The 17,560-nt window shown below is 37.1% G+C and overlaps 1 protein-coding gene across 2 annotated transcripts in view; it reads right to left on the bottom strand.

The window, feature by feature from the left end:
• RALGPS2 (Ral GEF with PH domain and SH3 binding motif 2) overlaps positions 1–17,560 on the bottom strand; it is a 95,245-nt gene that overhangs the window by 19,434 nt on the left and 58,251 nt on the right. For both annotated transcript variants that reach the window (XM_086462391.1, XM_086462390.1), the window contains exons 8-12: positions 13,896–14,033; positions 12,885–12,975; positions 10,194–10,261; positions 9,386–9,521; positions 8,406–8,557 (exon numbers count right to left, since the gene is read on the bottom strand). In XM_086462391.1, the coding sequence (XP_086318517.1) occupies positions 8,406–8,557; positions 9,386–9,521; positions 10,194–10,261; positions 12,885–12,975; positions 13,896–14,033 (585 nt within the window). The remainder of the gene's footprint in view (positions 1–8,405; positions 8,558–9,385; positions 9,522–10,193; positions 10,262–12,884; positions 12,976–13,895; positions 14,034–17,560) is intronic.

Here is a 17,560-nt window from a genome sequence, read left to right as displayed (position 1 = left end):
AATTCCATGTCCACAGCATAGTGAAAAGCTCAATGATTTATTTCATCCAAACAAAACCACAGCTGCACTCTCTAAGGCAACATACAAATTCTCTTCAAATAAACAAGTAACATGGTTTGGGGATGAAGAGACAGAATCAGATGTAACAGAATTCACAGACAACTTTAAGTAGGTATTTGGGGTAAGACCTCTCAGCTGACTGTCTTTAAGATATTCTACTATAAACAGTCTTCCTCATAGTACTGTAATCCTTTAGCAGGTGAAATGACAATTGGGAAGGTAGGTTTCAAGTATGATGATTTCTCAAGAAAGGGAATCCAGCATCCTGGACTGCTGTGAAGACAAGAGTGAGTTTCTCGAGCCATTTAAATATCAAAGAGCACAAATGAGAGAATAGCATGAATAGCAAGAGAGTAACTGATGCTACTATGAGGTGCACTTGCATCAAACTACTGCACAGATTGCATTATTCTAAGAAAATGTAATAATCCAGTACGGCAGGTCCTGAGCTGTTTCTAAGAAGGCCTGAACCAGACTTGTCCAAACAGAGTCTCTCCTATTTGTTTCTGTAGGTTAGCCTTCTTACGAATTTTGTAATAGTTCTGGCTTGAAGGGAGCTTGGGAGGTCACCTAGTCCAACATTCTAGTCAAAACAAATCTAACTTGGTGATTAGACCGCTGAGGGCCTCATCTAAGTCATGTTCTTCAAGGAGGCAGAGTCTACAGACTAAGTAACCTTGTTTCACAACCTGCACGTGAAAAAAATTTCCCTTGCACATAACTGAAATCCTCCTTGTTGCTACTTGGAGCAGCCTGTCCTGCAAAATGGTACAGCAACTCCTGTTCACCCTAGTCATCCCACCAACACCTCAGTTATTAGGGACAACTAGAATCTTATTTATTTCCTTATTACTGCATAGATTTAGCTTTATATTAACTAGAAGTGCAACTTTAATATGACTAGAACCCTAATTGATTGAGGCCCACATGATAGAAACCCACATAATTAGAACCCCCTAATAATACTGTATTATGAAGTAATGTTTTTAGATTTGAAGTAGGCTGATACATTAAAATTTTGTCTGAAATTACATTTTGATGGCAACTATATTAGCTTTGCTAAGAAAGTCATATTTCAAACACTGACCTAAGTACTCTACAGAAAGATTTAAAAGCTAGTGTTGCTTTATAAAAACGCAAAACAATCTAAAGCAAAAGAGCTGAAATGTCATCTTTCAGAAAGTGCTAATCCTTGTTACAGTATCAGCAGTCACAAAAGTTAAACAAATTGGGGGATTCATAAACAAAAAGTTTAATTTAAAAAGTTTCACCTAGACAGAAATTGCCAATTACACTTCTAAAAGCAATGTTAATTTGGACAAGAGTGGGCAAACATCACAGCTATTGATTTAACATTTATTTTGGTGCCCATACAGGTTTTAAAAAACACGAAGAAAAACCTCCAAAAGGTTGAATTTTAGCATTCGCCTAGTCTTCTAACTTCTAAATAGAACATCTCTAACACGATTTTTTATATCTTAAAAAACTCTAGGAGATTTTTTTGCACAACAAAAGTTCTGATACTTATAAAAAAACCCTTTCCCAAAAAGCAAAATAATATACATTACATCCCTCCTTCCAAAACAAAACAGAGGTAAAAGGAACTGGTTTTAACTTAATAAAAGTTAGATGTCTAGCCAAATTCTGTTTAAACATTAAGTGCACTATTTGACTGTTCCCTTCAACTGGAAATATTTCATTCATTCAGTACTTTAAAAATATACCACCTTCTTAAATTCTTCTCAAGTATGTACTCAATATTTGAGTTTTTCCAACAACCTCAAGCAGGTCTTCAGGTTAAGCTTAATAACAAATCCTAGGCCATATAAGTCCTTTCTATTAAGTAATGTTCTACACAAGTTTTGGCTTTATGTAAGAAGCTACTTGACACAAACCACTATCTTCCTAATTTTCTTTATTGCTAATAAAATTTAAAATTTCTTGTACAGCATTAAAAATAAAAATCAGAGTTGTGTTTATCTTTATTACATGACATGAAGGCTTTTTCCTATCTTAGGAATAACAGCAATTGGGAAAATGTCGGGGTTTTTTGCTAACTGTGCCAATGAATATTTGAAAAGTTTCAGGATTGTTTACACAGAGCTCTAGTATTGCAGCTAAATACAGGCATGAATCTTCTGTTCGCATTTGTAGATGTGCGCATACATATGTCTACGCTACAGCCACACAAACGGCGTAATGCTAGGTTCCTAGTTATGCGATAGGGAATGCCTACACCATTGCATACCCGTTCCCCCTGGTCATTGCTGAAAGTCTGAGGATACTGAACATTTAACACAGGCTTCCTTTATCCAGAAGTTAGTCCCCAAAGTAAAACAGGTGTTAATATAAACAAACCAACCCCAAAGAGTTTAAAAAGCATTCAGACTAAAAATTCTTTCCCCTTCTCAAATCTGCAGCTGACATTCTCTTGGCTCCAGTTCCATAGTGTTTCCAGAGTCTAGTCACCATAGCTGGTGACTGACCTGGTAGAGCTGGAAATTCTAACATGAAAACACAAAATATTGGTCAAGAGGCCTGAACATCAATTGCTGTACCACAATACAGCCCAGCTAACAACATGGAGATGGCCTCCATGCCCTAAAAGTTACGTTCTGCCTTGTTGAGTCTATGAACATACTGAAAAGCCTCATATATATTTAACTAGTTCACTACCATTTAACTATCGTACAGTAAAGTTTAAATGGCTCAACTTTGGCTTGCTAGTTAACCAAATAAGAACGGTGTGAAGCCTGGTAAACGATGCAAATCAAGCAAAACGATGCCAGGGAATCAACACAAACTTTTAACACCATCAGTGATGATGGGTTTCATGTGAAAAACCAACAAAAGCAAATAACCAAATGGATAAAGATGAGGCAGAAACAGGGGGTTTGTACAACTGCATGAACCACAAAACACTCAGAGCACATGTCTTGAGCCAAACAACACTAATAAGGATTGGGGAAGAAATGGGGCCCTAGAACTCCCGTATATCCTTCTCCTCCTCTCAAATCCAGGCACCTACACGTGCAATTTTAACCTAAAGTATTATACAGCTTTTATATTTACCCTATCACAAATAAAGCAGTAGTTCACAACAGCAAAACTACATGTAGGACAAGAGATAGACATCCTATTTAAATGGGAGAGTAAAAAACAAACAAACAAAACCCCTAAACCCCCCAAAACACACAAAACACCCCCATATTTTTTCTGTCTGAAATCCTACCCAAACTTTGATCTTCTGATGCTGACTGATGATGACTCAGAGTCCTAAACACCTGAACACTATACTACAGGGTAAGGAATCAAACAAACATTGGCTGTGTAGAGTTCTTCCCTACTGTAGAGGCTGCCAAAAGCCTGAAAGTAAATGCATACACTGTATACCTACACCTATATTTAATTTATTTAAACAGAAATATAATCCCTTGTAGAATTCAAGTACTTCAAGATGGTAACTTAATAGAGGAATTAATTAAAATGCTGATATTCTTGTATGCATTTTATGCCAGTTTAGGTTTGAAAGTGTACTGTTCTTACAAAGGCACTTACATTACTTCACTGCTATTTAAAACACCTTTCTTTGACTCTGCAGCATTACATTCTCTGATTGCATTAGAATAAAAGCTCAAGTTATTCTCAAGCGATTGGAACACACAAATGAAGACAAATGTTCAAGAGTATTAGTTTTTCCAGAGCTTTCATCCATATCATTATAGATTAGGAAAAATAAGTGGAAAAAAAAGTAGTTTGAGAAAGAAAACACTCCAAAGTTAGAAAAGAATTTGCATCCACACTGCTACAAACAGAATCCATAAATGTGTTTTCTTTGAATTTTTAAACACCTAAAATTACATTCTCAATTTCAGCTGAGTATTTCTGTGTTTATACCTTGACATCTATTCTCAAGTGGTATACATGTGAGACCGCATCCTTAAAAAACCCCACCTCCTAAGCAAAATGACTTTGCATCCCATATGTTAGGTGCTTTAAAAGGAGAAGAGTCACACAGAAGCAATATACGAAGAGAGGGGTCTAATTTTACACTGTCCCTTTACCTCTACAGAATTATTTAGACAATTAGCCATTGTAAATAAATTCAGTTTCAGAAAAGGAATTAAGTAATGCAGCTAAGCCAAATCATAAGAAATGGTGGAAATCCAAAACTGAGAACACTAACAAAGCAAGCTGAACATTGCTACAAAGATGCTTAAGAGTACACTTAAGCAACAAAAGAATACTTTTCTTGTATTAGAAAACCATGTATTCTTAAGAATATGTATTAGTATTAGAAAAGCATGTATTCTTAAGAAAAATATCTTATGAACAAAAGGGAGTTTCATGCTATTTCTGAGTGGAACCATGATCTGGTAAAAGCATCTTAATTTATCCTACTTTTAGGTGAGGAGGTGACAGCAGGCAAATACATGCAGGGGAACAGCTGGTGAGGGTGTGCAGGTGGTTCCTTCAACCCAGCCAAGAGCAATGCTTAGGCCTCAGAAGGGCAAGCTCACTCTTCTGAAAAAGTGTATACAGTGACCTCATCAAAATGGAGGGTTTGCAGAAGAAAACTACCTGGTAGCTTTAAGACTTACTGATAGCAAGTAGCGGGGGTTCTCACTGAACTTTCAGTGCAAAGTAAAAGCATCTGTCCCAATTTACTAAAAGCAGATATTCTGGATTGTCTGCACAAAACAGACATATTTGCAGCAGTATTCATCTGTCTGTATTTTCATGTGTTATCTGTCAAAAGTCTCTTTGCAGTCAACAGAAATAAAGTGAGGTTTTAAGGACACAAATCATAAAACCTCTTTTTAGCCACCCACCTAAGAATGAGATGAATCACATCCTTGAAGACCTTAAATCTCTATGAGATTATAAAGAGCTCCAAATGACTAGCTCAAAATGCAGCTGTCTAAATTACAAACATCTTAGACTTAGACTATTTCCTCTTGTTACATTCCTGAATTCAAGAAAACATTTCCTATCCGATATTGTATATACGACTGGTCAAGTGTTTCTTCCTTCTAAGACAGCCTTGGCACTGGTGGAAGAAGATTCCTCATGTTTATTCAGATTAAAGGCAGCTATGTTATAAGTAAAATGGCCACAGAACTAGACATACAACTCCCTTACACTAGCATACTATAGGACTGTCTGCTGAACAGTCTCATAGTTCTAGGAACAAGAACTGTTTTGACCCAAGCACAAGAAATTAATATAACAGTGGCTACATCTTTAGGGTTGGGGTTTTTTTGGTGGTTTTGTTTGTTTGTTTGTTTTGAGTTCTAGGTTTTTGCAGAACAAGTTGAATGTACACAATCAGCCTCCAGACCCTGAAATTAAGAAAAGAATCTGATAAAGATCTCTGACCATGGCTGTCATGTTACCCATAAGCCTATTTTCAGGAAAACCCATACCATACCTGGCTCACTTTCTGCACTTGCTGCTGCTTTAGGAATAGTTCATCACAAAGAAAAATACTTAGTAATGCGACGTAAAAATTTTGGTATGCTACACACCATTCCCAGAATGGATCATCACTCTTTCCCAGCACAACATGAATTGTCCATCACCACTTGAATGTGTGTTTTTAGTTAGACAGATGCACACTGCTGGATTAACTGCTCAGTTTTAGTATGCTTATATGCAGAAGAGAATTTCATCCAACCATGAATATCAAACCTAGTAATGCTCTAACTGATCTCTATCACAGACTGAAAGCTTTTATCGCAGGGATAACTGAAGAAATCCAAGTGGAAGAGTCCTGATGTATCTGAAGAAGTTGGTGTGTTCATCAGTGGAAAAAGAAACAGTACTCCGATGAATCTTTGTAACATGCCTATAAATTGTTCTACTGAATTTCACACGGACTATAGTCATCTGTTAACAGTAAAGGCAACTTAGACAAGAGGTCTGATAAAAAATGCATAAATCCATACGCTCAGATAAAGCATCGTAATGGTACAGTGCTGCATACAAACATCCTATAGACACTGTTGTCACATTGCTGCTTTTTTGATATTTGATGTCGAGGCAAATTATATCAGATCCTCCAACATGAAAAGACTGAAAAGGTCTGAACACCTCCAAGCCCTCAAAACACAAGAGTGATTTGAAGTAGTATTACAGTCATCTTTAAGGCCACATTGAAGGTGCTGGCATATTAGAACCACTGTTCATGTTCTGAAGAGGGATCATTTATTCAGAAAGTTAAGACCTATATAGGCTTGTATCTAAGAAAAGGTAGTCCTGTTTCTAGAGCAACAGGCGTAAATCCACGTTTATGGGCAAGGTGAGGAATAACACTCTTCTCAGTACACACATTCAGAAGAAGTTTTCTTGACCATCTTTTGAAGTTGTGTCGTATAATACTGTAAACCTCCTCTCTCTTGCAATGACTGTACTATTTCCAAATACTGAGTAAACAGACTACTTCAGACATGATGGAGGAACTTAGCAGCTTCAATCAACTTCCTTAAATCCTGCTGAAGCAGCAGTACAGAATGCCAGACAACTTACATTTCCAAGAATTCTTCAGTAATAGATACTGCAAGCATCCAGAACTTACTTTTTCCTTCATACAGATTTTTAGCACCTCTACTAATCTTTAGTGTCATTGAAATTTTTATAATCAAGAAGCAGCAACAACAACAATGATGCTAGACTGTCAAAACAGTCTGATAAAACTAAAGTATCCAAGTATGGGAAGGCTGGAGGTGGAAGAGAATGGGAGAGTGGAAATTCTAACAATAAACGCTAATATTACATAAAATACATAAAGTTGATGTTTTACAAGTGACTTATGGAAGTCTTCTGAAGTGACAATGTTGTTCCAACCCGTAAGGGTGCCTACATCAAGTCAACAAGGTCACGCCTGAGCTAAGCAAGAGAACAGAGTTGAAAAATTCAGAGATGACAAGAAGTAGGAAACCCCTGTATTCTCCCAAATATCTAGATGGTGACTGGTTCTTAATTGTACCTCATGAAAAACTGCTCGTCAGCTCTAGCAAACCTTCCCTGCTAGGCTCTAATGGAGTAAATAAATAATTTACCCTGGAATAAAGAAGCAACTGCAGAGAAGTTTGTTAGATATCTACATAGAAAACACCAGCAAAAAACTGCACTGAGTAAAGGGCAATGCTACATCTCAAAGGTGACAAAAATTTTGTTCTCCTGTACTGTACAATCCCTGACAATGCAAGCTGTCTGTATGCTGATGAGAAGTACCATTCTTGCTGGATGATTTTGAAATGGTAAACTGCCACAGCAGAGAACCTGTAGGAAACAGACAGACAATGCACATTTACAAGTGGAAGCTGTCTGATGTGAACAGGTTCAAACTACTTTGGTCTAAGCTAGTTCCACAGATTTACTTATTAACATATTTTCTTTGAATTATTTCCTCTAGATATTTGACTTTTTCCACACAAAAAATATTTTTAATGTTTGCTCAGAATATGCTCTTCTCCTCAAGATAATACATGAAGAGCTCCTGAAAACAGCATAATTTGAAACTGTGTGACCTTGATTCTCTCCATGGAGGCTAAAAAGCAGTTTAAGTTATCCAAAGAAATGTGTAACACTACAAAAATCTTTTATTACCATAAATGCATAAAAACTGAACACCGTTGAATTCTATCAAACTAATAATTTTGATTAAAAGGACTGTGATAAAGGTTCCACCTCAACCCTGTCTGCAGTTAGGTGGATCTGAGAAGTACTTGCCCTCCACTTTAAGGATCTGTGTGTAACAGGAAAAAAGAGCAACTGCTGTCACATAAGAAACTCAGGAAGCAGAAGTTCTCAAAAAGAATACCCTAAGTATTTGAAGATAAATAACTTACCAAAATGAAGTAGATTCTAACATTTTGAAGTATCTGAAAGTTAAATTACTATCTACTCCTGACAAAAGTCAGGAGTATTTAGAAATTATGCTCTTAAAGGCTGTCAGCAATTTACATTTCTCACTGTCAATTTGATATGGCATTTTAAATAGAAATCCTACCACAAGACATTTTTAACTTGCATTCATTTGGGGGGCGGGGCGGAATAGGAAATGGTGGCTTGCACTTCTCTCCATCCCCATCAAGGAAGAGGAGGAGTATCAGAGCTTGTATCATCAAAGAGGATACAAAAAAAAGGAATCTGCTTTTTTTACGATTTGTCAGTTTGTGTTGTATAAATTATGCTGCCTTTCTCCACCTACATTTCTCAAATTTGTTCTAAAATAGAATTGGTATTTTAGAATAGTACCACTGCTTGTATAATTGCCAACTAATCATGCTCAAATCTTTATTAAAGACCATGCACTGCACAGGTATGTTTACAGTTCCTACCTATTGAAATTCCACTAGAAAGGGTGGAGCTTTCTGCCTGCCCTCGGGATGGGACATGAGGCTCCATGACGCTGTCATCCAGTAGGTGCCTTGGTCCTGCATTGGGGAATGTTGCACTTTTAAATTCAGCCGTATTCATTTTGTGTATGAAACTAGAAATGAACAAAGATAAAATTGTTACAACATTATCTTTGATACATTTCAAAAGTTGTTGCTTTACATCCTGAAGGATTGCAGGCAGCGTGTTCTGATACCAAACTAAATCATGGCTTGAGTCATAAGCAATTGTGCACAAACTGTATTATCTATAGGAACTGCTAGTCTTAAAACTGCACAGCACTCTTGCAGCAAAGAGAAAGTCAGGAGCACTTTAAAAATTACTTTCAATATCCTAAGGTATTTTTGTCTTACTATAACAGTTACATAATTGAACTTTAGAATTGCATTCTAGCTCATTAAAGGTAAACTTACACAATGTAAATTAAGAGATGAATTACTGAATAGCTACAATCTTGCATTTTGAGAAGACGACAAGTGATGATGATATAATGATAAAGATATTAACTAGAAGTACACCTATATAGAAAAAACCTGAAGCCGTTACTATACAAAGTTATATGAAAGTCTACAAAGGAGGCCTCACTACAAAAATACCAATAAAGCAATTATTTCAGTTTGAATTTGAAAGAATTAAACTGGCACTGCGTTGCTGTAAGCAGTAGTTTTGTCATTCAGAAAGAGCCTATTTTGGCTAACCCACTGGCTATTCTTATCATCATAACCACCACACAGTCTTCCTATTTTCATCAATTCTCTTTGGTTGGGATATTATTATAGTTCTGAGCTTGCTCTCTTGCCACAAATTGGCCTCTCAGTGAAGTATTGTGTACAAATTATGCTACTTTTTAAAAGCAAAGCTTTTATATTGAAAGATGATACATCACAAAGCTTAGGATTTTCAGCCTAAATAAAATGCTGACTTGTATCCCAGACTGTGACATTTCCTATGTCCATGTGGTAGCAGGTTCCTAGGTGAAGGGGGTGTTGGTGGTAGCAAGGCTCCTTCAGCTGCAACATTTTTCCGTCCACTTTGTGGAGATGCTCCAACTTCAGAGCCTGGCAACAAAAAAGACATTAGTCCCAAGTAACTTCAGAATTACTGTCAGGGCTACTTGTCAGAAAATTGTGGAAGAGTTGCACAAAATTTCCTAAACTCAATTTGTAATAGATAGCCTGTAACAAAACTTGTTGATATATTCATATTGATAATCAAAAACCCCTGTACTTTAGGGTTTTTGCGCAGGTTTAAAAATAAACACTTATTTCAAATAGACCACCTAGTTACAAGCATTTGGTAAGTCTTAAAGGTTGCTGCATTAGCTACTTTGGCATTAAACGGGCCCCACTGATTCTACGTTTTGAAACTCCTGCCTTCAACCACTTTTGGCACTGATTAAAAATAATGTACATTTTTGGAAGCATATTGTACCATGAGAAGTTTAGATGAAGGCCCTTCTGTCTAGACCCAACAAAGAATGAATATTTACTAGCTTTTCACCCCAAATGACACTAACAAGTTAGTGCCACAATACATACATGAACCTAAAAAACTGACTCAATTCCTTGAAAGAATTTCTTTACAGATCACCTTTAGACTTTTTATTACAAATATACAGTGTTTATACTTCACACTTCTTTATTAGCCTCAGGCAAATATTTTCCACATTCACAACTCAAAAATAATGCATTTGACAACCTCAAGTCTTCTCACATTTATTAAGCATTTACCTACTAAATCTTCTCTGGAAGCAGCAGAGTGGGGGGTGCTGGTCCCTGGTTCTATCTTTAATGAAAGTCTGCATTAAAGAAGCATTAAAAATTACTTTATCAGGAAACAGAAGCATATAAAAGTAAGTTTTTGAATTTTTTTTTTCATTTACAATTAAAAGCTGCCTGTTTCTATAATTGCAAGAAACACTACAAAGTTAATACAAACCGTGCATAGTTCTCTTTAGCACATACTATTTCCAAACTTTCTTTTTAAATTTTTTTTTGGGGGGTGAAAAAACCGCTACTACTACAACAGGGCCCAAATTTCAAAAAATTACATGCTAGGGCACAAAGTAGTAAATGAGCCTTGCTTTGGTTCATATAGACCAGGACAGGTTTGCCATACCATGCTGAAAGAGGACCAGACTGAACATCAAAACCTTGGCTACAGCACAGCTCTGCAACCTTCTCTGCATCAGGGAGCCTGACACAGCTGGCACAGCCAGCCACAAGCAGCGAAACAGCTACCAGTTGCCATCTTCACCCTCTGTGAAGCAACAGCTTGATGTGAGCTGTTAATACGGTGTGGCAAAGTCACACTGTGGAAGAAGCCATTGCTCCATGTGGGCACCACCCTCCAGGGAAAACATAGCCACACATAAGCCAGGACCTACATGTCCCTGGGACTCTTAGCAGATACATGAAACTCAGTGATGATACCACTACACTAGCGTAAAAACTGGGAAGACTAAAAAGTATACAACTGCTCCCTCCACATTGCCTAAAATATATGAATACGTACTACACTCCGTATTTTCCATTTTTCTATGAAGTGCGCTAGAGTGCTGTGCCAAGCCTTCAGTCTTTGCTGGTCTAAAAGCCAAAGCCTTTCTTTTGTGTTTTGGAAAATTCATTAGCAACTGCATCCATGATTCAAGCTTTTTCTACAACAGGCACTTTTTAATGCTGTTTCCAACAGTACCACAAGGAGGGCGGTCTCCAGGAAGATCAAGCATATCTTGTGCACACCGTTTGCAGAAGTAGAATCTTTTAAATCAGCAGGGTTGGAAAGTTTGAAGCGTGACAGCTCCTCTCCGTCCCATCCCCAGACAGTTTAGCAATGACTCATTACAATTTTAAAATTTAGTTTTTTAAAATAAAATCCTTTAGGAAGAAAAAACCTGTATTCAAGTCACAATGGCTATTCTCAGACTTCAGCATTTTTGCAGACACCTTAGGGGATAAAGAGTATACTAATTGCTTACAGCAAGGATAGTTCTTCAAACTACACTCCTCCCTCAAAAAATTCAGTTTGGAGACATACAAAACCCACAGGTGTAAAAACAGACTTCCTAAATAGCAGCCACATTTCTGCATTAGGTGCAATTGTCTCCATTCACTTCCCTGCTATCAAAACATGAGTTGTACAGGATGAAAAGACTGTGGCTCCTTCAGCAATAAAATTCTCACTAGTAGTGAGTCCTACCTAGTGAGGGCAGAGGAAGGTGGAGTGTAGAATTCATTAAAACAAGGTGCCACTAAGAAGCAGACACTGCAGTTAAGAAACTTGGGGGTTTTTTTCCCTTCAAATGTTTGACCACAGAGCTTTACTCTCAGTGATAAGCAAGCAATACTTTCACAATCAGGCTATAGAATGTTTCAACAAAAAGGTAAAGCTGGATGCTTGCATATGGAACATGCAGAGAACAATTTACAAATCTTAGAAGGGAAGCCAAGTGTCTGAGCCCTCATTAACTGTTCTTTGACATAAACTGAAGGGTCGCCATTTGCTACCTTTCAGTAAATCCAAGTTAGAGCTATTAAATGGTAAAGCTTATCTGTTCTAGTATGCATACCCCTCCCACCATTTGAACGTAGCTACACAAGCTACCAACTGAAAGGACCGAAGGGACAAAATTCCTGGGTGGGCAGGATGAGAATGGGTGGGGAACGTCCTCAAGCAGATCAGCCAATGAATAAAAAACTTTATTCACATGCAACAGATTTGCTTTAGGTTTTTTCCTTTCCTCAGGGTTTGTTCCTGTCTCTTGCCAGAGACTTCCATCCCCCAGTTTTGCTGGATGCCAAATCACTTAATACAATAATAATCTTTTAATTAAGGAAGCAGAAAACTCTGTTTTGGATGGTATGCTGGGAGGAATGGGCAGGGACACAGACGGACAATATCTTGCCTTTCAAAAATCAAGTGTTTACATTTTATTCATACTGTATAACCTAATCAAAGAGTAAAATATAAAATGAAAGTGAAATATATATGAAAGTGAAAGCCTTAAGTCACCATCAGTCTTGGGACTGGATGCACAGATGACTTTGTTCTGATGAAAAATGACATAAGCTACCTCCAATCATGGAATCCACCTTATTGACTGAACAGTGTTACATGTGAGCCAGAAGTATGGAGTCTTCATTAATGAACACTTAAAGAGGTCTGCAGATCAAATCAACAGGCCAAATAGACCTAAAAGCTAGGGCTTGATGAAGTCAGGCATAGAAAAGGAAGAACGTATGCCAACCAGCATGCTGAAAATTGTCTTGAGCACAGGACCCTGCTGTAACGTCACTACTTGCAACTACTGCATCTGAGATACCTAGTCACCTAATACAAGCGCAATCTTAAAAGTGACAGGCTTTGTGTTATACAAGTTATTTCATAATGAGTTACAGTCAGTTATATCATTCCATACTTACTTATAATTGTCATCTTCTACAAACTTTTGTAGTTCTTCTATGTACTGAACTGAGTTTAGATATTTTTGGACATGAGGCAACAGAGGAATATCTGGAGAACAGAAAACATTCGTTATCACTGTACCATTCACTGATAAGCAAAGTTACTTTCCAGAAATTATCTAACCAGAATTGGATCTCTTGCTTATTCAGGTGTGATGGAAGTATAAACTACAGTCCCTACTGATGCCGAAATTTTTGTCCTTCACAGCAGTTCTCATGTGTTGAGCTGACATTCCTGACATTCATAAAGCCAGGTATGTATCCCCTTGACCTGCTCTGCTTATCAGAGCACACATAAGGGAAAAGTGAGAAAGCACGCCCCTGGCCAAACTGAAGGCCCAAACCTGGAACGTGTAGGGTTGTGTCTGAGGACTCCTTCACAGCCCACATTCTCATTACATTGCGCTTTCAGTGAAGCCACAATCCTGCGCTAATTCTTATTCCACCATCAGAAATGCAGCCTTATGACTTTACTAGACTTGAAAAGGATTGTGAGGGAGACCACCTTTGACAAAAAAAGAAATTATCTGATCTATGAACAGAACTATAAATGTCCAAAAGACAAGCTGAACTTATTTTATTGTCTCCAGTAAAAGTACTACTCCAAAAGCAATCTTACTATTTTTAGAATTCATAGTCATAAAATTACAAAACACAGGGATACAAGTTTATAACGTACTAGTAAAACTACTGTTAAGTAGAATGTATTCCATGTTTTTCACAAGAAAATATGTACTGCAAAAGATGTGCATGACGCAAGAATAAGGCAATTTTATTCTGTCTCCTTGAGCTGATGCTCTGTCATAACCAACAATACCAGAATTAACAGACTTGTGGACTAAGAGGGTGAGGGAGAGCATTAATGGCATTCAGATGGATTGGGCCTTACTACATTGCATTACAGAAGAAAAATACTAAAGCTCTTAAAGTTGATCTCTTTAATACTGCAATATTTACACAGTAGCTTACCATATTCACATGACTGCTGTAAATCTGAGATAATTCGAAGAATGTTGTTCATTAAATTTGTTCTTTGCTCGCTTTCCAGAATGCTCCCTGTTGATGGGTAGGCAGAGTCAATATACGTCAAGTCTGACAGATAAATACCTGAATAAGATTAGAATGAAAAGTTTCTTTATTTAGTGTCTCACATTTAGCAGAAAAAAACCTCATAAACAGTATTTTGAAGAATTTTTGCCTTCATTGAGTAAGGCTGACAACAGCATTTCCTCAGAAGAGTATTTTGGATTTACCTGAGAACTCATTTCCAAGAGCCTTCAGACCTCACAGTAGAACAGTAATAATGCTTGGTTGTAACTGAAAGTACATCACCATGCCACCCTTGTCTGGGATTGAATTTGCACTCTCCTCAATCACTTAATCCTTAGTTCTGTCAACCTTATCTCAGCTTTATTTGCAGATGCTGAGGGTACAAGCACAGACAGGTTTCTGCGTGCAAACTTTCATTCTCTGTAGGGCAAACCGCAGTGGGAGGCAGAGAGGATCTTTCCTCCTGCATCACTGGGCATGTACTGGCTGACTTATTTCTAAACCTAAAAGTAATTGCAAGGACATTCTCAACTACTCATGAACCTAATCTTCTGCCATATCACCAATTAACTATTCCCTTGACAAATATGAAGCATAATAAACACACTGCTCTAAAATACATAGTCAAAATTACTAATGATTTAGGAAGTCTACTACATTCCTCCAATTCAGCAATTAAAAAAATAATAGAAGGAAAAATTGTGTTATCTATAACTCTTCAAGCTGAATAGAAACTCAGATTCAATTTGCAGCAACATGGGAAAAGTTAACTAGGCAAATAGCGTACTCAGATTGAAATGCGGTACGAATCCTGCATTTACATTAATCACAACTCCAAAGATCCAACAGCCTTACAGATAAGTCTTTTCAAGTCTTCTACATGCTTTCCTCCCCACCACCACTGTAACCTTACTACTCTTTCAATCCCTTGATCACGTAGAGAGGAAAATCCTCCTCCTTACATACTCATGCTGTAGATAAACTGCTTATTTTAATTCTAAATGCAATTCCATTTCTTGAACTTCACCCAAAGACAATTTTTGTCTCAATTAAATGAAACATATCCTGACCAGCTCTACTATTTGAACGAATTGCTCTTCATCCCCTGCATCTTCCACAGGATATAAATATATATATATATATACACACAAACTCAAATAATATTTTTAAGAAACTTATTTTAGTAACAGGGAATTTCTAGAATTATATTTTGCTTCACCTCTCAACCTTGTATAACCGAAATCACAACAAGAAGTTTGGCTTTACAGGTGGAAGACTATTAATACAACCTCACAAGAACAGCAGTTGTGTTTATATAGCACCTAACGAGTACAGTACTCAAATGTGAGTTGGGAAACTCTGGGCATCACTCCAAAATCAACACATACACACGCGTGTGCACACACACACAGAAACAAATTAAAATACTTGTGGTTGAAAGGTGACATATTAAAAAGTGAATAAAAAGGTATTACACATGACCTGATATACTACTACATTTCTCAATTTTTTATGCTACTAGAATCAGTTTATTAAAAAATAAAGGATAATCAGAAACATCAGATAGTCACAATTAATCGCTATGCTATCTAGACTACATAAACTGTCCCAAACCTAACTTTGCTAAGCAATGTCCAAACAGGCCTCAAAAATCCCAAACCTAGTCAGTCTTCCACAGAAAGCAGTGAATCATGCTTACTAATTATAATTAAGGAAATTCATTATGAAGACACACCTGCAATATTATGCATGATTTTATAAACGAATGTATTTGTAGGATTATCCTTCTGAATGACTTGCTCAATTACGCACTGATTTTTATTTAGTTTTAGCTAAATCAAGAACTCTTCTGTAGAGTGCTGTTCTCTAACCTCATTCAATGCATTTCTATGAAGTCTAAAATAATTCTGAAAGCATACTAGGGTAATCCTCTTTCAAAGGTAATTGCCACGTGAAAGTCAACGGAACGCACTTAAGTGCTGGCTGACTATTCACAGAACCAAACCCAGTATTCTGCATTCCTCACACAGCATAATCTCTGCAGCTTTTGCTACTTCTAACACCAGTTAGATGTTATCAAATATTCTGATACCTACCCAAAACCATCACACACAGTTTTAATATTTTCCACATGTATCAGCAAATTCATGCATTTAACAACTGGAACTGTTTCTTATTAAGTGAACATCAAGAATTGAATGCGACATTCTGTTGAACATTCTCCTGGACTATAAATGGTTCATTTTTCCTGTTGTATCCAGCCAGGCTGCCCCTTTTATTCCCAGCAACACAAATCGAGTTTTATCAGCCTGAAAGAATCTTTCTTCTAAATGAAGCCCAGTACTGTAATAACTTGAAAGGCATCTTTAGGCAGCGTAGTAAAAATGTTTGATTTGTAATTGCCTGCTGAACTCTTGCACAGTCTGTTGCCATATGGTACCCTCCCTTCTACTGGCAAACAATCTTTCCTTGTTCCTAACTTCTCAGCCTCCCTACCCCCTCCTTTTCTGGAGGGTATGGATAGGAAATCCGAAGGAGGAGTTTCTTCTGCTTTCAGTGTGTTCGCGGTGACATCATAGGTGGGCTGAACATCTAAGTCGAGTGTGTGTTTGTTTAAAAAAACTGTCCAAAAGTGATGTATATGGAATCTGGGTCAGCTGTAGCTGGTTAGTGCACTTCTGCATGTGAGAGTAAAACACTGCAGTTTCAAAAAACCATTTCTTTCTCTCTTCTGGAATAATACATACTGGAACATCACTTTTTTCTTTTTTTTTTTTTTTTTAATGATTAGTTAGCTTGGTTATTGTATGGAGAAACCCAATTCCTCAATACAGCTTGGATCTAACAGAGAAAGACAAAAGCAGTTTTCAACTCCAACTGCAGATTAACAATCCACAGCATCGGGTAATATAGGAAGAAAAAGAAACTTGGCCTCTGGATTTTCCATCTACCACAGAAGCAAAACAGCTGGAAGATTTTTTTTTCTTGGTAAGTTTTAAAGTTATTCTTACTTGCAAGTTTAATTTTGAGCTGTTTGTGAATTCTGCATACATCTCCCTCAACATACAATTGTGAAGAAACAAATGTCTCTCAGCCTGAGAAAAGTTTGACAACTAAAATATAAAACTCACTTTTGTGGCATTTGGTAGACTTTGGAAACTTGGAAAAGAATTAAAAAGAACTGCATAAGAGCAGAGACTAATTCATTCCAGCTGTGAGGATGAACAAGTTTCAGTTGTTTAGCTGTAAATCTTCTGTAGATTGTTATCTACAGTTACCAAAGATTAGTACTATCAGATTCTTTGCTCAACATGTAATTTTGGTATTGTGAACATATTAATGTGAAATTCTGATCCTACCAGAAAGCAGAAGCCAAAAATCCTATTGATTTCAGGGAAGCTGGATTTCACCCAACACCAGAGCATAAACCTAGCATTACTAGAACTAGAAAATGGATACCTCAATAAAACCACTGTAAAAAGTCCCAAGTAAATCAATGCACATCTGTAAGTGGCAATCATTGTATATCGTTTCAACTAAATTTTTATTTATGGTACTTCTGAGCAGCAGAAGCAGTCTGAGTT

Source organism: Leptosomus discolor, chromosome 3 (genome assembly GCF_034619465.1).
Source record: "Leptosomus discolor isolate bLepDis1 chromosome 3, bLepDis1.hap2, whole genome shotgun sequence".
In the NCBI taxonomy this organism is placed as follows: domain Eukaryota; kingdom Metazoa; phylum Chordata; class Aves; order Leptosomiformes; family Leptosomidae; genus Leptosomus; species Leptosomus discolor.
The sequence above is the reverse complement of the archived record's forward strand: the minus strand, read 5'-3'. Positions and strand labels throughout refer to the sequence as shown.